The sequence below is a fragment of the Nematostella vectensis genome, chromosome 3 (assembly GCF_932526225.1).
Source record: "Nematostella vectensis chromosome 3, jaNemVect1.1, whole genome shotgun sequence".
In the NCBI taxonomy this organism is placed as follows: domain Eukaryota; kingdom Metazoa; phylum Cnidaria; class Anthozoa; order Actiniaria; family Edwardsiidae; genus Nematostella; species Nematostella vectensis.
In genome coordinates, this window is record NC_064036.1 from 4,009,428 (window position 1) to 4,030,629 (window position 21,202).

Genomic DNA, 21,202 nt, shown 5'->3' on the forward strand with positions numbered 1-21,202 from the left:
TACCCGCATATGCCCTTTATTGGTAAGACATTAGACCTTTATGTCTTAAATTATATAGATTATTTACAACGTATAATATAAAATTATTATATACATACTGTTTTGAATTAATTCAAATTTGTAGGACGATATCGCGTCTGATATCATATTTACACATTCGATACTGAGAATTCTTATACTCTTCTGATTATAAATCAGTGTTTAGCACGTGTCAGGTTAAAGTGACTGCTAATTGAGTAAATTGAGTATATAACGTGGACGAGTATACCCATTCCTGATGACTAGCTATGCCGTGTTATTCCACAGAAAAAATCATTGCGATTACAAGCACATTCGGACTTCATCGGTCCTTCCTTTGGGGTGTTGAAGACCACCCTACAAGACGTTTTAATATGTTTCTCGCTTTTATTTATATGGTTATGACCTACACTGAATGCCGTCTACTGTCTAAATTCTTTGGTAAAACTGCACTCCGCGCCTTAGCGCTCTTGGTCTCCTCCTCGGGTTTCTGTTCAGGACCCATCACTGCCGTATCTGGGTTTGCTTTTTTCTCTACACTCGTCTCGGTAACTGCAGACTCCATACTATCGCCCCCTTCGGGTTCCTCATCATCTCGCGTGTTATCCGGCATTCTGACATCCGTGACAAAAGTCGATGAGCTTTCCTCGACCGTGTCTTCGTCGTCAGTCACCGTGATCACTATGTCACGCTCAGGGATCTCTGCGACTTCTTTCTCCTTCTGTGGCGTGCTAACAGGGCTCTTTCTGCCCTCCTCTTCATGCCTTTCAGGCTCCTCTTTCTCGGTACTCGTTTGAGGGGGAGCAGCCTCCCGTTTCCATACGTAGCTAGACGCCTTGGCAACAGGTTTTCTTTTATGCGGTCTCCGTTGTTGTACAGGGAGTGTTTTTGTTGCTATAGGTGGTAGGATGACCGGTTTTTCACGTTGAACCGGCCTTCTAGCGTCACCTCGTTGGTTCAAATTTGCCGGGTGTCCATTAACTCGTCCGAAAAATGTCTCCTGATCTGTCCCTTGAATGTTTGGTAACGAGCGAGATTTCGCTGTAGGGAGAGGCGGGTTAATGCCCCATTGAAGTGGACGCTTTACTAGCGGTTGCATATTCCGGGAGAGATACTCGATATATGAGTACCCCGACCCGGTCATGTAGGGTCTATGAACCAAACTTTTAAAAAGACGGTCTAATTCCCTGTTTTGCTCCACTACTGTTGTTCCTTTAGGCTCTGAGAGGTGCTCAATGTTTTCCGGTTTTATGTTCAGTCTGTGGCTTCGGTCCTGAAACGCTCTCTTCTCCGCGTCAAGAGATTTTGCAAGCATGATTTTTTCTTTCTCGAGAACATCTATTTGTTTCTTGAGATGTTTCTCGCATCTTAGATTAAGTCTGGATACGTATTTGTCTTCATTTGACCAGCCAGACGCTGTTGCCTTCGCCATTCTTCTGTGGATTATACTGATGAGCTGCGTGCATCACTCGTCTTACGTCAAACCCCACGCTCTGCTTCAGTCACATCCTGCTTCGCCCTGGTGCGCACATCATCATAACATCAACTGCTCTTTTGTTATTTCTTTGTTGTGAAGAATGTGGTTAATCAAGTGAGCTTATAAACGTCGGCGTGTCTTAATAAACACGCACTGGTCGGGAATGTTTTCTACTCAAATGCTGGAGTCTCAGGAGGGAGATACAGTCGTTGTTGATGAAACTGGATATGTGAATAGCGTCGGAGGTCAACTGGTTATCAACACTTCCGTCCCATGTTTTATGTAATGTGATGTGTTGATTCTCTTCTATCCAGGGGAGGGGTATGGAAAGTTTTATGTTCAAGGAAATGACGCTTTAGGACGTTAAACAGGGGCGGAGCCATGTTATCGAAAAAAGCTTGAGACGACTTTAAAAGGTGTGTACCCTCTCTTTTCCCTTTGAAAGTCCCGTTTCCTTATGGAGTTTTGAACAAAGAGCTAAGAGTTTAACTCCTGAGCCCCGTAAAAATGCTTGCTATGCAGCTCGGAGTCAGCACTGTCTTTTGTACATATAAACTTCTACCTTTTATAGTGTCTGATGATACTCTCAGCTGACTATCTCTTTTCAGGCCAATCACGCCGCCATTTTATGCTTCCGCTCAATACCGAGTCTGACAAAGCATCCATTTCCATCGGCTAAGTCAAGCAAGAAACCAAGTTATTTTCAATCAAATATTGTCAAGAACGTGTCAGACTACAATTGTAGATTGTTCACTTGCAAATTAACGGCTCTATTTTCAATGATAAACACAAAGTAGTGGGTGATCGACATTCTTTAACAAAAAAAATCAGCTCAAAAGTCACGCAAATGCGAGACATAAACTAAGACAGTCTAGTACCCCCAGGATTTGAGGGTGGTGGTGGGGGGGGGGGGGGGGGAAATCCGAAAAAGTGGATCTAATTTTTTGGGGAGGGAGTGAGTTTTCTGATAAAAATCTGATCACCCCCGAAAGAACAAAAAGGGATTTTTTTTTTTGCCTTTCGCAGTATCTTCAAGGGACGTTTATTGACGGATTTGGTTACAAATACAAGTCTGACTTATGGATTAATGATATACCAGAGTGATCTATCTTATGCTTTATAGTTTTGTCTACAAATGGCGCGAACCGAAAGTGCTTTAGGCCGTTGTGGGGGTGGGGTGTGTTCGAACCCCTTGCATCCCCCTGGGTACGGGCCTGTAAACCTCGTGATCATCTGGATCACAGAGGCTGCAGCTGACTCGACTATTGCAGCTCATTGTAGAGTTTAAAGAACCCAACAAAACACAACAAGACAGCGATAAGTGCATGTTGTACAATGACACGAATCCCGATCACCTTGAAACCCGCGCGTGGACGGCAGCGCGCACGATAGCTCATAAACACCTCGATCTCGGGACACACCCGCGGGTCAACCTCGCGGTTGATTTTTGTGTACATGGCATCAAAGCTTCTCGTCGCTTGACTCGCGGCTTTGAATGGAAACGCGTACTATTTCCTTGGTGAAAGCCATGATGGGGGGGACTGGGTCATTTCATAGAACGGGCTGGGAGGCGCGCCAGGCCCCGCCGAGCCCCCCACCCCCGTTTCAAGGCTGGGAGGCGCGCCACGCCCCGCCGAGCACCCCACCCCAGTTCCAAGGCTGGAAGCCACGCCCCGCCGAGCCCCCCAGCCCCGTTCCAAGGCTGGGAGGACCGCCACGCCCCCGCCGAGCCCCCACCCCCCGTTCCAAGGCTGGGAGGCACGCCCCGCCGAGCCCCCCACCCCCGTTCAAGGCTGGGAGGCGCGCCACGCCCCGCCGAGCCCCCCACCCCCGGCTGGCCCCCCTTGTGCGGTAACATGTGGGAACCTTGCAATTAGACCCTGTTCTGTAGTATACCGAGCATTCGAAGGATGAAGCGCGGAAAAGATTACTGCGGGTGGCTAAAGGTCGGCCATGCAAACACGTGTGGCCAGAGGTGCATGGACACCTACTGCAAGGTGCACCTCCCCAGGCTCCGTAAGGGCAGCCCCCTCCCCGTGCCGTGCAGGATCTGCGGCATAGGGACGCAGTCGGAGACGCGGTTGTGCCGCCCCTGCGGGGCGAATCGTGTAGGGCAGAGGATGCGCGGCACCGAGAGGCGCGCTCGGGAACGGTTCGCACTCGTCCTATCGTAGCCCGCGATACGGGCCTCCCAGCCCGTTCTATGAAATGACCCAGCCCCCCCCCCCCCCCCCCCCCCCCTATGATCACTTCGACCAAAAAAGACAGGGTGTTGAACACAAATAATACATTATGCATAACAAACCAGTACCTGATAGAATCAATCACGTGGTCGGTGTAGGCCAGCAAGCACTCGTGGTAGGCGCTAGCTGTGTCGAAGTCGCGCGCATCTCTGATGAGTGTTGTGGTATAGTTCACGTGAAAGATAAAGATCCTTCGAAGATCCTGGCTCACTGCGTAAAATGTGCAACAACCAACGGCCTTTGCTAGGTAGCCCCAGTAGATACTAGCTATTCCCAAAAAGTACGCGCTCTTGACGGCAAGACTCGCCTTTGGTTGAAAGTCGTGAATCCCTCGGAAATCAAAAAAGATATTTAGCTCGAAATCGCAAACGTACTCAATAACAACCGCGAGAAATCCCAGCAACATAAAGATGGTAGTTTCCTCTATTGTTTACCAGTAATAGAAAGGGTTACTTGAGTTCCTTTTGGCTTAAAAGTCGAAAATGGGATAAATATGCTCTGTCCTTTCATCCGAAATGAAATGATTCGCTGGATGGTAGTAGACAGGGCAAGTGCCAACGAGGACGGACATTCCGCCCTAGCACCCATTGCGGCGGTACGCCATACAGGAAATGCATACAAGTTTTGATTAGTGCGTTTCTTTTTAGCACACGGGAAGGGCTCCCATAATGGTTTTTGAAGAAGACGAGCCAGAATAAAATCCAGATAATCGAAAGTCTTCTTTGTGTCGAATGTTTAACTTTAGACGATCATGCAAGGCCTCCAATTGAAACCAAGGCGCGCGTCACGCAACTGGTTTGTCAGAATAACAAATCAAAAGTGAATCGAGAGTTGTTTGCCTGAGACAGGTGAGAGAAAATCTATCAAAAGTCCATTCGCTTTCGCCCTATTATCCGCGTAACCATGTGGGATGGATTGTCTTGCCCGAGTAGACAAATCTGCGGGGTTAAAAGAGAACATCGTAGTGTGGTACGCTCGCCTATAAAGGTTGAAGTGATTGAGATAAGGCCAAATATATGTGCTTTTGCTTTTTCAGACGTCACAAACTACATTTTTATATAATATGCTATATTATATATTCTTTTACCATTTTAGTATATGTTATAAAAGAAGAGTGCGAGACCAATTTATTTTCTCGAATGTCATACGAGCGTCGCCGAATGAATATCGATTTTTCCAGCTGTGGCTGTGTGCATTGATTATTATTGTGCTCTGTTGAACACGTCCATTTATCGCAAAATAACCGCAAAGTTTGCCAAATAACGGCGCTATCTATGCATGCCCATAGCAGAAAGAGCCAGCCACCATGAGAGTGATAACCAACATTCGCTTTGGACGTTTGGTTTGTTTCCTTTCCATCCTTTTAGTGTCTCTTTTTTTGTTTTTGTTGAGTCACTTCACATTTCACAAAACAACGGCAAGCCTTGCAAATAGTATTTCTGGTTCGTTTCACCACTGGTTCCAAAAAGCCGTTTTTGATCACAACTGGGAGGATATACACTGCAGAAGGAGGTTTAAAAATGAGACTCATGTAGACGAATTTTGGATCAAGAAAATTGGCGAGCAATTGAATATCAAAGATGGCCAGTCCATATTTGATGGAAACACCGGCTGTAATGAATGGCTGAGGGCTCTGAGAAAAGAGTATCCTAAATTAAGGATCGGAGGTTCTCACCCAGACCAATATGCCGTAGAGTACGCTCAGAGAATCTTCAACGACACTCCTAACACATTTGGTGTTTTATCCAAAGAGAACGGGAAAATATCATTTGTCGATTCACAAAAGTATGATCATGCCATAAACTATGCCGGACTTAGAGATCTTGGAAGCAAGGAAATTCAGTGTAATCTTGTAAGAGAACTTCTTAGAATTGTTAAACCTGGAGGTTCCATCTACTTAGGCCACAATATGGAGGAAACTGAATGTAAAGTTATGGAGAAATACCAGAACTATGTTACTCTTCCTGGCTGTTACTGGTCACAGTGCTTGAAAGGTCGCACAGATATTTCAGAGATCTACTATATCAAGGAAAGCGACTTGTATGGGGACAACTCTAACATTGACAGCTGCTATACTGCTGTTTTTATTCACAAGAATTTGATGGTAAGCAGAGGCAAGGACAGCCCAAATGGATATCAAGCGAAGTACGTACCACATCCAAAGAAATATGAGTGCATTCCAGGCAAGACTACAAACAAAGATGTTGCTACAAAAGTTAATGCAGAGAAACTAATATCAAATGTTGTTCATCCAAAAAATTTGATGAATTCAATAAAGAAATACCAAGAGCTGAGCAAGAAAAGGGGCAATGTTAGTCTGAGCACCCTTGGAATTGGTGTCAACTAATCCTAGATTATCTTGAGAATAATAATTGTTATTGGTATCTCTACATTTTTGGAAAATTTCTGAGTGATCAAGATTCTACTTGATGTAAATTACAGTGTAAGAAGAACAGCAAAGTGTGCACAGTGTTAAATTCCAAGGATATTTAAAGTGTTGGAATTAATTGTAAAGGGGCTATTTCCTCAGTCATATCAGTTAGCCCCTTCAAGTTTTTTGCTCAATCTTTTGTCCTGTTTATCATGTAATAAAGTTTTAAGATATTTACTTCTACTTAGACTGGGATGCTCTTAATATGGACAAAACAAGTCCAATTGTTGCGAAGTTCTGAATTCTAAGACAATTAGGATATGTTCTTGTTAATTTCTTGAAGTAAGAGAAATTGGAACTACATTCAAGCTCCCTGTCAGGGTATTGATGAGCCACATGCATAGGGCCGATAAGTTCTTCATTTGAATCAATTTCAACCTATTCTTAGTCAATTCTTTAAAACACTGGAAAAGGCAATTTTCAGTTTTGTTGCTTTTAGCAACAATGGCTATTTTTTGTGAGGTGGCTCAGATTTGAATTCTTTTTAGGCTAGCTGTCTATCCTCCCCTACAGCTCAACTATGCCAATATCAACTTGTCCACTTTTTTTAAAATTTCTTTTGCTCATTATTTGACTGTAAAGTAGCTCCAGTCACCTTGGTTGGGTCTGTACAGGACCCGAAATGATCCCAGGACCGGAGATGATCCCCAAAAGTACCCCAACTGATCCCGGGACCCGAAACAATACAGAGGAGTCCCCGAAATCAACCTCGCGGAATTGAGGTAATGGACAAAGGGAAAGCAGAAGAAAGCACTTCCAATTCTTAAAGCATAATTAAGGGTTGACAGCGAATCTATTTCTAAATAACGTGACTTAATAAACTTAAAATCCAATACTTCTATTTATAACATTGCCCCGGTCTCAAACCCATAAACAGAGTCCAAAACAAATACACATTTTTTAATTGCTACTGAAACAAGTACAACATCAACATAGCAGAGCCAAAGGACAGCCTTGCTGAGAACAACCAAACTTTTGACCTTCGAAACATTTGCAGTTCCAACACATGACTCTGACACTATAAATCTTGTTTCTGGCAAACATCACCCCTAAAAATCTATATTCATTTGACAACCAAATGTGTATTTCACCATGAAATCCATGTTCACACGAGGGAATATTTACAGAAACATTTTAGGCAGCCGGTTTGGCCGAGAAGATGGAATGAACAAAAGCACACTGTTTAATGCACTCGAACAACCCTTTTACCACCGTTGAAAAATATTAAGAGATGTGGCTTTTGTTGAAAGCAATATGTGAGTTTTGAATTTCCTCATGTAGTTGTACGTACAACCCTGCATGATTATCTGTTGAAACTTTCTTTTATGGCTTGTTATGTATAAATGATATCTTCACGTCTGGTTCTTCAAATTACCATCACAGGAATTGTTATTTGACCCCAATTTCTGACTCAACCAAGCTGTACTTCCCACGTAGTCGTATATTAAATCTTAATACTATGGTTTTTAGTTAATGCAAATTTCCGGATAGTAACAAAAATGACGCTAAAATGTTTCATATGTTTTTAAAACTGAAAGCCAATCCTTCCACATTTCCTTTGTTTGTCCATAACTGCAATTCCTTGGGGTTCATTTCAGGGACTCCTGGGCATCGTTTCCGGTCCCGGGATCAGTTGGGGAACTTTTGGGGATCATTTCGGGTCCTGGGATCATTTCGGGTCCTGTACAGGTCACAGTCTCTAGGATAGTTTTACTTCAAAGTGAATTTTAATTTCTTTTGTTTAGTAAACCTTGTTTTCCTTTCTCGACTGGTTATCTTTGCCTTATTGGTTCTCCATCAACCTCTACAGTATGTAACCACCACCTGGGTGAGTAACTTTTCCAACTGTTTTCCTGGGAAGAGGGGAAGAACATGCTGCTGAGGGTCAAGTTATTTATTTCCCAGGTGGCCGCAGTTACAAATTGTGCTGTTTGGAGGTCTTAAATGCATACAACAATAAGACATTAGCATTCACTATATAGAAAAAAACTATCCTAGAGCTTGTGCCAAATGCATATCTTCAAGACCATTTATCCCTTAGACGGATGCCTGGAGTATCTTGAACTTGCAAGATTTTTTAAGCTTGTGGGTACTCTAATTTGTGGGGTAAAGAAATGTAAACTGAACAAGGGAGCTCCCCCAGGTGTGTCTGGTAAAGGGGGGGGGGGTTTCCTTGGAGACTAAGCCCTCCCAAACTCAAAATAGGTTCCAAGATCATTATGGGTAGAGTACTACTAACTGGTTGGGGAAGGGCTTTTAAGCCCTTAAAAGCCCTAGCTCTCAGCCCCTCCCTATCCGTGTTTCGTATTGGGACTTGCATTACATCTCTAATCTTGGAGTTTTCCCATCATATAATAATAAATAACTAAATTTTGGAGTGACTTTAATTCAAGAAAATTATTTCGAGTCCTGAAATTTGCAAAACTGTTAATGTGATAAGATAACTGTTTGAAATATTAAAATTGAACAAAGTTTAGTGTACATAAGTCTTAATCTGTTATGATTTGGTTAGAATACTTATGATGTTAGCTTTTATCATCTGGTAAGAGGAATTCCTGGATGCTACTATTTATCACCTCTCTGTTGGAAATTCTTTGTATGCAATCTTGTACAAAGGGAAGACCTGTGATATCTTGTTTTACATCTTTAAGTGTGAGCTGGCAGCCATAGCAAAGCATGTCTTTCAGACTTGTACTTTGGTGTGGAGAGCCCCCTGTGTCGTCTGAACTACATGCACTGCCTATATTATTAGATGGTGGAGAACTGTCTGATCTGTGTGAGTGATTTATAGCTAAATGTTCCAGTCGCTTACAAAGATTTCTATCAGCTGAGGACACAGGGACCTTGCAAATAGCACAATGAATATCACATTTCTCTTCAGAAAGAGAGAGTTTATCTCCAGTTCTAAACACAGTACTGACAGTAAATGGGAACTGTGCTTGCAGCCCGCTAATGAATTCCTCTGTAAGCTTGTTTATACTAGCATTAATACCCGCCTTGGTTGCAAGTGAGTTTGTACTGATTGCGTCAATACCCATAAAGTGATTATAAAGGCAGATTTCTTTGGCTATAAATTCACGCATTGGCCTTAGTATTGAGATACCATCATGACGGCTGTCATTGAATGCTGTGATGAATGGCAATGCACCACCTCTGCCTTGGGAGATATCAGAAAGTATGTGAACTGCTATGTTATTTGCACTGTCACCAACCATGACCCTTGAGTAACCTTCATCCATCGCAACTTTAACTAGAAGTTGTTGATGGAGAGACCTGAGTAGGTCTTCCTTGGCTGTAAGAGAGGTTACGGAGTCAAACAGAGTTTGGAGAGCCTGCAAACTTTCTTCTGGACTCATTTTGTCTGCCCTAAACAATGTCTCTAAACCAACTACGTGTAAAGCAAACCCAGCTTTCATTGTAACTTCATGTATCTTTCTTACAATGTCTTGGTTGCTGACTCCAATAATAGCCCCGTCATTAATAAAAACCACATCAGGATGGAATCGCAGTCTCCGTGCGCTAGTTGCCTCGCTGATAAAGTGTAGCATGGCAAGAGATGCCGGTCCGCCTGACACTGCAAGCAACACTCGCTCATTATGGCGTATAACGCGAGCCTTGCCGATCGTGGAGCGGAACTTGTGCGTACAGTAAGCCAGGAAACAATCCTTGCAAAGCGGATCATTCAGCCGCACTACAACTACGGCTAAACTGCTTGAACATTTCATACACATTCGTTGAGTGGGGTCACGTGGGGGCTTGGATGGGACTTCTTCCAAGCCATCGTCTCCGATCGAACACATCGCCAAAGAGTCACAAAATACACAATATATGCAATAGCTTAAATAGAAGTAGAGTGAGGCAAGTAACAAGCGTATGTCTGAGCTCTCAAAAAGTCTTAGACGAGAACAATGTTCACACAACGACCGGTTTATGATGCAAGAGAACCCCGTTAGGGTAATACTTCATACACATAAAGCTTGCAAACTAAAGTAATAAACAGAACTCTATATTTGTAGTCGTGCAGTATATATGTAGTTTATCACCGCTGTTCATGCGTCTGAAGGCTCGCATCTCACGTGGCAGTGACAGACATGGAAAAGCCGATCGCATCTTCGGCGGAGAAATCGGAGATGAAGGAGTCGTTACTTGCCAAGTCTGTCCGTATTGCAGCCGTTGTAGCGGCCTACTGGTAATTATATTTGTTTATTTGAATGTTCGAGTTTATCCACGATTCTTCTTACAATTGAATCGGAAATCATCCTTAACCAGCGTTTCGTCGGAGATCATGAACACTTTGAGTTTTCTTTTGTTCATCCCTTGATAACTTGTGTGTTGATGTTGCAGGACAATATCCATATCCCTGGTTTTCTTGAACAAGTATCTTTTAAGCAGTCCTGACATAAAAGTGAGTTTTATATCAATGTCTATGTACTCATTCATGCGGAAATAGCATAAATAAAAAAAACTAAGGTTCCACTGTACAAGCTCTAAAATGTCTAATAAGTCTTTATTTTACCATGGTAACAGCTAAGAACCACTAAGAATTCTACTTTATTTCCTCCTGCTAAGGGAAAACAGTAAAGATATTATAAACCATGTCTGTTATCTTGGCTGCACATACATTTGTATGTGCTAGACAATCTTATCTTGATTTCCTTATGTTGAATTGGGGAAAAGCCACCCTTACCCTCTAGGTCCACCCTTACCCTCTAGGTCCACCCTTACCCTCTAGGTCCACCCTTACCCTCTAGGTCCACCCTTACCCTCTAGGTCCACCCTTGCCCACTAGGTCCACCCTTGCCCTCTAGGTCCACCCTTACCCTCTAGGTCCACCCTTACCCTCTAGGTCCACCCTTACCCTCTAGGTCCACCCTTACCCTCTAGGTCCACCCTTACCCTCTAGGTCCACCCTTACCCTCTAGGTCCACCCTTACCCTCTAGGTCCACCCCTACCCACTAGGTCCACCCTTACCCTCTAGGTCCACCCATACCCTCTAGGTCCACCCTTACCCTCTAGGTCCACCCTTACCCTCTAGGTCCACCCTTACCCTCTAGGTCCACCCTTACCCTCTAGGTCCACCCTTACCCACTAGGTCCACCCTTACCCACTAGGTCCACCCTTACCCTCTAGGTCCACCCTTACCCTCTAGGTCCACCCTTACCCTCTAGGTCCACCCTTACCCTCTAGGTCCACCCTTACCCTCTAGGTCCACCCTTACCCTCTAGGTCCACCCTTACCCTCTAGATCCACCCTTACCCTCTAGGTCCACCCTTACCCTCTAGGTCCACCCTTACCCTCTAGGTCCACCCTTACCCTCTAGGTCCACCCTTACCCTCTAGGTCCACCCTTACCCTCTAGATCCACCCTTACCCTCTAGGTCCACCCTTACCCTCTAGGTCCACCCTTACCCTCTAGGTCCACCCTTACCCTCTAGGTCCACCCTTGCCCTCTAGGTCCACCCTTACCCTCTAGGTCCACCCTTACCCACTAGGTCCACCCTTACCCTCTAGGTCCACCCTTACCCTCTAGGTCCACCCTTACCCTCTAGGTCCACCCTTACCCTCTAGGTCCACCCATACCCACTAGGTCCACCCTTACCCACTAGGTCCACCCTTACCCTCTAGGTCCACCCTTACCCTCTAGGTCCACCCTTACCCTCTAGGTCCACCCTTACCTTCTAGGTCCACCCTTACCCTCTAGGTCCACCCTTACCCTCTAGGTCCACCCTTACCCTCTAGGTCCACCCCTACCCACTAGGTCCACCCTTACCCTCTAGGTCCACCCTTACCCTTACCCTCTAGGTCCACCCTTACCCTCTAGGTCCACCCTTACCCTCTAGGTCCACCCTTACCCTCTAGGTCCACCCTTACCCTCTAGGTCCACCCTTACCCTCTAGGTCCACCCTTACCCTCTAGATCCACCCTTACCCTCTAGGTCCACCCTTACCCTCTAGGTCCACCCTTACCCTCTAGGTCCACCCTTACCCTCTAGGTCCACCCTTGCCCTCTAGGTCCACCCTTACCCACTAGGTCCACCCTTACCCTCTAGGTCCACCCTTACCTTCTAGGTCCACCCTTACCCTCTAGGTCCACCCTTACCCTCTAGGTCCACCCTTACCCTCTAGGTCCACCCTTACCCTCTAGGTCCACCCTTACCCACTAGGTCCACCCTTACCCTCTAGGTCCACCCTTACCCTCTAGGTCCACCCTTACTCTCTAGGTCCACCCATACCCTCTAGGTCCACCCTTACCCTCTAGGTCCACCCTTACCCTCTAGGTCCACCCCTACCCACTAGGTCCACCCTTACCCTCTAGGTCCACCCATACCCTCTAGGTCCACCCTTACCCTCTAGGTCCACCCTTACCCTCTAGGTCCACCCTTACCCTCTAGGTCCACCCTTACCCTCTAGGTCCACCCTTACCCACTAGGTCCACCCTTACCCTCTAGGTCCACCCTTACCCTCTAGGTCCACCCTTACCCTCTAGGTCCACCCTTACCCTCTAGGTCCACCCTTACCCTCTAGGTCCACCCTTACCCTCTAGATCCACCCTTACCCTCTAGGTCCACCCTTACCCTCTAGGTCCACCCTTACCCTCTAGGTCCACCCTTACCCTCTAGGTCCACCCTTACCCTCTAGGTCCACCCATACCCACTAGGTCCACCCTTACCCTCTAGGTCCACCCTTACCCTCTAGGTCCACCCTTACCCTCTAGGTCCACCCTTACCCTCTAGGTCCACCCTTACCCTCTAGGTCCACCCTTACCCTCTAGGTCCACCCATAATGTAGGCATGGCCTTGGTCAGACCAGCCCCACTTGACAAGAGAATCCATCCAAACAAATGTAATTACCACTGCAAGCTAGGATGTGATAGCTAAGAGAGATGGTCTATGAAATGGGCAAATGCCAAATCAAAATCCTTGCTACAGGGCTGCTTCCTTAGCTTAATAACTGGACAGGTGGTCGTTGAGGTCTAAGCACCTGTGGAATGCTCTCGGTCCTGTCAGTATTAACCATTTAAGAGTTTTAACCTCATAGTTTACACATCAAATATATTTTGCATTTTGCTGTCCCTCTTTAGGGAAGCTAGATACCTGTCAAACCCATCCTTGCTTTATTTTGTCATGTTGTAGTTGGATGCTCCCCTGTTTGTGACATGGTACCAGTGTGTTGTGACTGTCATCTGCTTGTTCTTCCTGAGTCTTCTTGGTGATCGGTATCCATGGATCGACACATTCCCTGCATTTCACATCAAGCTCTCAGTTGCAAAACAGGTATGTGATAAAGTACTGATATGTCAACTTTATATAAATGTGGTGAAAAGTTTGGTTCACCCAAAACAGGTAGGTATTCGACTCTGCCAAATTTCTGTCTTTAAAAAAGACTTCTTCAGGGCAGACTGAATAAGGTAAATTGAGGTAAATTGTTACAAGCTTATTTACATTAAATGAGTGGAGCAAGACTATTTTATGTTATAATAGAAGCTACCATATTCTGTTAATTCTAAACTAGTGTAATGGTTATGGTTGCAGGTTCTGCCATTATCTGCTGTTTTTGTTGGAATGATCACATTTAACAACCTCTGCCTAAAGAATCTGGGAGTCTCGTTCTACAATGTGGGCAGATCTTTAACAACAGTTTTCAACGTGGTATGTGGCAAGGACATGTAACTAGGAGTTTGGGGAACCTGGATCAAGCTTGCATGACAATGTTGTTTTGTTTTCATCAATATTATTAAAAAGCTCTTTTTGGAAAATGTGATTATCAATTGAATTATTTTGTGTTTTAGCAATACATGGATAAATTTTTAATAGTTAGTATGGATTAAGTTCAACACTGATTCAAGTATAAATCTTTAATTTTGATTTTGATTAAAAAGAAAAGAAGACCAAGATCACAATAAAAAAAGTTAAGTTGCTTAAAAAAACAGCAGGAATTACTGAAAAACAAAACTATGGAAAATGTAGTGCATAAACAACTTTTCCTGTAAGTAGCCTTAGGCAAGGACAGAAATACCATCTAAAAAAGGGGGCCTGTTGAGCCAGACAGTCTGGGTTTATATTGGGATATCTACCACAGGGCTATGCGGTATGAAAAAGCTTTTTCTCTACATAGGGACTGTAAATCCCTTGTTAATCTCTTTATACCTCATTTTTGCAGATCTGTACATATGTCATATTGGGCCAATCCACATCATATAAAGCTGTCATTTGCTGTGCTGTCATAATTGGTGGCTTCCTCATGGGTGTGGACCAGGAGGGGAGTAGCGGTAAGATATCCTATTCTGGTGTCCTGTTTGGAGTCCTGGCAAGTCTTTGTGTGTCACTGAATGCCATCTATACCAAGAAATTCATCCCTGCAGTTGACAACAACATCTGGCGCCTGCAGTTGTACAACAACTTCAATGCCTGCTTTCTTTTCCTTCCTCTGATGGCCCTCCTTGGAGAGATAGGAGAGGTAGCACACTTTCCTAACTTGTCCTCAGCATACTTCTGGCTTATGATGACGATCGGAGGAGTGTTCGGCATTGCCATTGGTTACATCACTGGTCTACAGATTAAAGTCACCAGCCCTCTCACCCACAACATCAGTGGCACAGCCAAGGCATGCGTCCAGACCATCATGTCTGTAAGTTATTTCCATGAGACCAAGACAGCCTTATGGTGGCTCAGTAATGCAATGGTTCTTGGGGGCTCAATGGCCTACACCCGAGTTAGGCACTCTGAAATGAAGAAAGCGCACACTATACAGGCATCTAAAGACGACAAAGCACTGCAAGAGGATGGACAAACAAAGGTTTAGGGAAATTGAATAGGGCAAGGTTTTGGTTAGATATAGAATGTTTTCCATATTTAATGGGTTTTTTTGGACATGCTATATAATTATTTAATGGTAATCTCAAGTGTAGGGGCTATGTTAAGAACATTGTAAATATTATACTTTCAATATCGGAAGTCATACCTAAGTATTGAAATTCAGTCATTCATAATTTTCCTTTGATAATGTTTTCAACAACTTTGGTGTCACTTGAAGGCAGAGCATTTTCAAATTGGATATAACAGTCAGAAAAATACATTGAGCAGGATAGGTTGGTATCTGTGAATTGTAGGATTTTACAACTTTGGGTAGTTGTCTAGCATTCACCAGCACGGATCTTTTCGGGTATGTATAAAAACAAAGTTTTACTAAAAATGGTTGTCCCAATATTCAAGTGTTTAATAGTCTGAGCATTTAAAATGTGTAACGAAGTGCAGTGTTTTTTTTTTTTTTAGTAAATTAAAGTTAACCGATTTACTGTATGTGTGCACATTTTAGATATACCTGTTATAGGGTACTTCATAGTAATCAAATACTCCCCCCCAATACATGCACTGGATGAACTTGCCAGACCAGATCGCAAAGGTAACACCCCCTCCCCCAGATGACGAAGTTGTCTTAATTCAAGTTTTTGGGTCTGTTTTTGTTAGTGCATAGTTAACTTTGGTTAGTGGAGTTTTATTTTTTATATTTGGTGCGTGGAAATGGAATCGAGGCGATCTTGGTCCTCCCGGTTAGTGATTACTTTGATCCACACGAAACCAACACATTTACATGTTGTCGTTAAGGATGCCGTAACCCAAGCGGTAATTACCCCGATCGTCCCGGCAAAATCGCTCGCGCTCCCGTCGGATTAAAGCAAATGCCAACAAACTATATATCAATTTAAAGCTTAATGATTGTTCTTTCCTCCTAAGATAATTATTTTTATACGCGCTTAAATTTGAGTGCTTTTGCCTGGTCCGAAGTGCGAAATCAACCACTTTTAAACATGCGAATTATTTACACACACCAAAAGCGCAGAAACGTCAGAAAGTTTCTTTGCGTCTGTATAGGCGACCCGTGAAAGCACGGGTGGCCTAGTGTGTTAGCGCGTCGGCCTCTCACCGCTGTGGCCCAGGTTCGAATCCTGGCTCAAACTGGGAATTTTTCCGGGTTCCTGCCATGATTCGAATTTGTGTCACAAGTGAGCTAAAGTTATTCTCCCGTGTTTCCAGTCTTCTCGGATAAGGACACTAAACCGGAGGTCCCGTCTCCTCAAGCTGCACTACACTAACCTGAACCGAAGGGACGTAAAAGAACCACTGGGGACGCAATAAACCCTCTGGCAGTGACCACCCCCAGTGACAGTGCTTACTAACCATATGTTGGAAAACTGTATATTCGGTTAAATATGCTACCCTCGATAAACAAAGATTAACACATTGACCCCTCAACCGGCCTGTACCGGCTTTGGGAAGTACCAACAACCCAAAAAATTCATAAATGCAAACTAAACACAACAAGAGGAAGATACTCAGGCATCAGTCTAAGGGATAAATGGTCTTGAAGATATGCATCCAACCAAGGTGTTGGCAACTACTCTTAAGCCAAATAAAAGCACAGGTTCTTTGACAAATTTCAAATCGAACAAGGAAAGAAAAGCAGAATCACCCCTCTCAATAAAACGCTCAAAATACAACACAAGGGAGAGAGACCAGCAAACACAGCTCAAGACACAAATAGATACCTTTATTCTGATCATCCAGGTTCATTTCCATGGCCTCAAAACACAATGTCCACTACTTGAAGGCTTGTAAAAACACGAAGATGCCTTTACGGATTGAAAAGCATTCTGGGAGATCCAGGGAAAAATTCACGAGGGGAGGGCCAGTCAACACTCCTCTCCCCAAAGTCAAACAAATCATTTTCAGGTCATACAGACCCAGAATAGCAGTGTAAACAATTTTGGAATCAATTTGGTTTCAGATAAGACAGCATTTAGGAGAGCTGTTGTGATTCATTAGGAAATTATTTTCTTATCCAGGCAAAGCCAAACAAAAAAAAAATCATCATGAATCCACCTTTGCTTGCAAATATCCATAAGCAAAGCACTCAATTATGCCCCAAAAGACTTCATGATGTCCTGAGACACTCTCCAAATATGCTCATAGCTGTATTTTTGATGAAAAATACAAGCAACCATCAACTTGTGCTGGCTTCAGCACAACGACGAGGGGTTAAAAAGGGGGACCGCAAAGCACTGTTGGAAAGCTAGGATACCGCTTACTAGGTGCAGCGTTGTTTGACTTTGACGGGCTGTATAAAACTCAGAATAGGGGGGGAGGTATCTGTTTTCAGTCTGTTTTTTGTAAATTCAGCTCAAAAATAGCCAGGAGTCAATGGGTTAAACTAAACTTTGAGCAAAGTTAACAGGATTATGGGAATTATTGACGCCTATGAGAATAACGCAACACTCGTTTGAATTCGGTTTTTCTTGAATATCTGGCGAAGTATTTAAGATTTTGTCGACGTCGCCCTGCAGTCTTTTGCCGATGAAGTTTAACTGAGGAAAACTGGCTATACCATGCTAACGAGTCCTAATAAGGACGAAACAGCTGTCCATGGTTGCCGAACTGCACGGGTAATAGACTGTGCTAGCGTCTCGAAGCGTCCCGTCTTGGCCCGACTGGTGCCAATGTGTGTATGCTAGTGTGCTTTTAAAGTCCACAAAAAAATTTCACCCGAAATGAAGCCATTTGGTTCTACGGTATCGTTAAAATAGGAGAGGGCAAACCCCACACCATCCCCTTTTATTTTTTGCTGCACGATTGATTTTTTTTGTTGTTGATAGACTTGGTTAAAGTAAAAAGGGAGACAGGAGTTTGTGGGGGTGCACTGGGGACACCTGCCCCAAAAGTTTTTTTTTTAATGACCTGTATGGGAGTGGCTGTGCCCCCTTTGTATCGTGCTCCGCTATATTTCGAGGCCTGCCATGCTAAATAAAACTCAACTCACACGCGCTAAGGCCCCGAAGCCTCTGCTAGCAGGCAAGTTAAACGCAAACCATGCGCGCGCTGACGATGTCATCAATGCTGATAAATAACGCAATTCTTTCCATGGAATTCAGTTCATTTCCTTAGATCCACTGGGACGACGGCGAAATGCCGTCCCTCACATTGTGTCTTCTAGCGTGTGTCACGTTTCTTTCAAGCTTTAGTCACGGAGCACAAATACATCAGCACGGATACGTCAAGCCGCTAAACCGTGGAAGTAGTGAGATTAACTATTGCACTTGGGGCGACATCCTGCTTCGCTACAAGACCAGCAACATGAAATCAAATGCTAGTGCTACCCCCCAAGGGTCTGCAACAGAAAACGGGACTCTTGTTGAGAATGCCATCTCTCCCAGAAAACCTTTGGAATCAAATGTAATGTTGCCACCGGCGTACAAAACTAAAACGCAACAAAAGACAAGCGGCGTTTCCTCACAGAACAACCTTTTCAGGACGGCTGGAAGTGGAAATAACATTTCATACATGGAATTGTCGACGACCACTAAACCACGGCCTCACAAGAACGCAGACGATGATCGATCTGCACATTCCTATCTGGACGCCTTTATTGATGACTCATGGAGGGTCGATGGTGATATTGCTCTATCTGAAGGTATGCGAGTGGAGAAGTCGATGGATCAAAAGGGAAGCGCGGCTCACTCTGTTAGGCAGAATGTAGAGATAAATACACAACAGAAAATAGCTCAGGTGACAACCAATACCACCGAGCAGAAAATAGACAAGACGCCAGCCAATACCAAAGCGCAGACCACAGTAGTTGCTAAGTACCTGGAGAAGGATGTTAACAGTTCGTGGTGGTACTCAGGATTAGTGAAATCACCGGTAGTCCTGTGGGAAGTTATGGAAAATGTGCAAGACATCTGGACCAGGATCACGGACCCCGATGAACGCTGGACAGAGTACATTTACCGCAACTTCAAGGAAGGACTCAAAGTTCGACACCAAATGCGAGGTGGGTTATCCTCGCTTTCTTTGATTGGTCTTCGGTGCCTACCCAGGATTTGCTGGAATTTGCCGACTTTTTGCCGGCCAAATGGGGGAGGGGGCTGGTTCTGATATCACTCTAGTCATTACACGTCTGATAGTTGGCTTATCTGCATCTTTACACAGCTCGTCCACCGAGAGTACATTTGAGGGATTACATCCAGAGGCCCAGGCACACCCTTGCCACCCTATCATGTGTACTCATCATCACTCTGGCTGTGTACGCGGCCAGGAGATTCTTCCTTTGGCGCAAACAGCGTTTCCCGCCTTTCGTACACCGGTAAGCTCGCTCGATAATAATCCCGTGACATCAAAGCCGTCTGGTTTACTCTGGACTTAGTCCCAAGCGCTTTTAATGGGTTTCCTGCCCTGGGTGAAGAACCATGTGGCTGCTTGGGGACTGGGCCGGGACGCGCTCGTTGTGAGATCAAAACTTATACCGGCCACAGGGAGCCCGATCAGTAGTAACCCGAGTGAGGAAGCATGGAACAAAGTTGCCACAACCCTATAGAAATCGTTATATGCACCTTGAATACCCACCCGATGATACCCCCACAAATTCGTTTTTTTTTTCAGGCGCGGCAAGAAAAGACGTCGCAAACTCTCCTCCTTTTATATTTTTGTCGATCTTCTGGTGTGGATTGGTCAAAACTTACACCTCATCAACTCAAAGAACAACTAGAACGGATCATCAGTCAACTTGTACAGATGTTTGGCTACTTTTTCTAAACCAGTTACCCGTTGTTATCCTCCTTGCCCAAATTTTCCGTTTTGAACGAAATGTTTAATACTAAGTGCCTACAGAGGAAAGATGAGTTGATATGAATTTGAGAATAAAGAGAGACATGGCATGATTTTCGTACAAAATAATCAGGGGCCCGTAAGTATAAGACTCTGTTCAAACATATTTCGCTTGTTGCTCAAATAAGCTCTCCCTCGAATAAGCGCCTCCCCCGACATAGCTGTCAACTCACCCGCAATTAGGCGGGTGTCACAAGACCCCATCACAAACCCATTTTTGGGAGAATTTTCATACATTCTTTGTATTTACCGCATTGGCTCTCCTGCCCCCCCCCCCCCCCCCCCCCCCCCCCCCCACATTTACTGTATTTCACCCAATTTCACAAGATTTCTGTTCAAGTTGGTTTGACAGTCATGGAATAAGCGCCTCGCCTAAGAGGAAAATTATGAATAAACCCTCCCCCGGATAAGCGCCTGAGCTCACCACCCGGCGTGTTGCACTCAATAACTTGGTTTTTGGGGAAACATTTTATCATTTGACTTGCTTTTCCTTGATCCTTGGATGAGTACGTTACTTCTTGTACGTTGTTAAAAAAACATTTCTTGTACACCTATTTCAAATAAGTTTTCACTCGGAAAATCTGTGTATCGTAACAACATTCCCATGGCTTTCTGTCAGCCGTTTATATGCTACCTATGAACCACCGCGGGTTACGACACATGGGTTTTCGGGTGTTACCTTATTTGAAATAGGCGTATATAGAGATGAACCGAATTTTGTAATAAGCGCATTCTCATAAGCCAGTACCACGCACAAGATGCAAAACCTTTGGGGACAGGGCTTTTGTCCATACTGTACCTTCTGTGTGGAACTTGCTACCTAAGTTAATTAGGGACATAAACGACCGTGAGCTTTAAACAAGGACCCGCGGTATAAAAGGGGCGGGTCCTGGTACATGTTTAAACAGGCATTTAAAAAAAATAAATGTGGACTTTAAAAGCACACTAGCATACACACATTGGCACCAGTCGGGCCAAGACGGGACGCTAGCACAGTCTATTACCCGTGCAGTTCGGCAACCATGGACAGCTGTTTCGTCCTTGTTAGGACTCGTCAGCATGGCATAGCCGGTTTGCCTCAGTTAAACTTCATCGGCAAAAAAACTGCAGGGCGACTTCGACTCGAACGAAGTGCTTTAAACCACAGCTTAGATCGATGTGGGATCTAGAGCTGCGATATTTTTAAAAAAAATATATATATTTTCGTTAATTTAGCTGACCGTGTTACAATTTGTCATGTTAGGTTAGATGTTTTTGTAAGAATTTGTCTTCTGTTGAGCGCTTTATATTATGTTTACATAGTTTTAGCGCTTTATAAATAAATCATTATTTATTTATTTATTATTTGCATAGCGGGATCCCTGTCTTTTTGGCCT

The 21,202-nt window shown here is 44.3% G+C and overlaps 5 protein-coding genes across 5 annotated transcripts; 3 read left to right on the forward strand and 2 right to left on the reverse strand.

The window, feature by feature from the left end:
- On the reverse strand, window positions 1-1,728 carry LOC5514197. Its single transcript, XM_032383770.2, has one exon. It carries the CDS (start codon window positions 1,448-1,450, stop codon window positions 425-427), a length of 1,026 nt encoding a protein of 341 aa, XP_032239661.2. The 5' UTR covers window positions 1,451-1,728; the 3' UTR covers window positions 1-424.
- A 3,191-nt stretch (window positions 1,729-4,919) lies between these two features.
- On the forward strand, window positions 4,920-6,352 carry LOC5514219. The gene has a single exon (XM_001634359.3). The coding sequence runs from the start codon at window positions 5,045-5,047 to the stop codon at window positions 6,083-6,085; it is 1,041 nt and encodes a 346-aa protein (XP_001634409.1). The 5' UTR covers window positions 4,920-5,044; the 3' UTR covers window positions 6,086-6,352.
- Window positions 6,353-8,535: 2,183 nt separating this feature from the next.
- Window positions 8,536-10,155, reverse strand: LOC5514200 (cytoplasmic tRNA 2-thiolation protein 2). The gene has a single exon (XM_001634394.3). The coding sequence runs from the start codon at window positions 9,967-9,969 to the stop codon at window positions 8,695-8,697; it is 1,275 nt and encodes a 424-aa protein (XP_001634444.3). The 5' UTR covers window positions 9,970-10,155; the 3' UTR covers window positions 8,536-8,694.
- Window positions 10,156-10,206: 51 nt separating this feature from the next.
- On the forward strand, window positions 10,207-15,467 carry LOC5514196 (GDP-fucose transporter 1). The gene is made up of 5 exons (XM_001634360.3): window positions 10,207-10,358; window positions 10,514-10,574; window positions 13,302-13,442; window positions 13,701-13,817; window positions 14,329-15,467. Exons 1-5 carry the CDS (start codon window positions 10,261-10,263, stop codon window positions 14,968-14,970), a joined length of 1,059 nt encoding a protein of 352 aa, XP_001634410.3. The 5' UTR covers window positions 10,207-10,260; the 3' UTR covers window positions 14,971-15,467.
- Window positions 15,468-18,058: 2,591 nt separating this feature from the next.
- Window positions 18,059-19,879, forward strand: LOC116619226. The gene is made up of 3 exons (XM_032383771.2): window positions 18,059-18,993; window positions 19,152-19,305; window positions 19,602-19,879. Exons 1-3 carry the CDS (start codon window positions 18,129-18,131, stop codon window positions 19,705-19,707), a joined length of 1,125 nt encoding a protein of 374 aa, XP_032239662.1. The 5' UTR covers window positions 18,059-18,128; the 3' UTR covers window positions 19,708-19,879.
- Window positions 19,880-21,202: the final 1,323 nt, after the last annotated feature.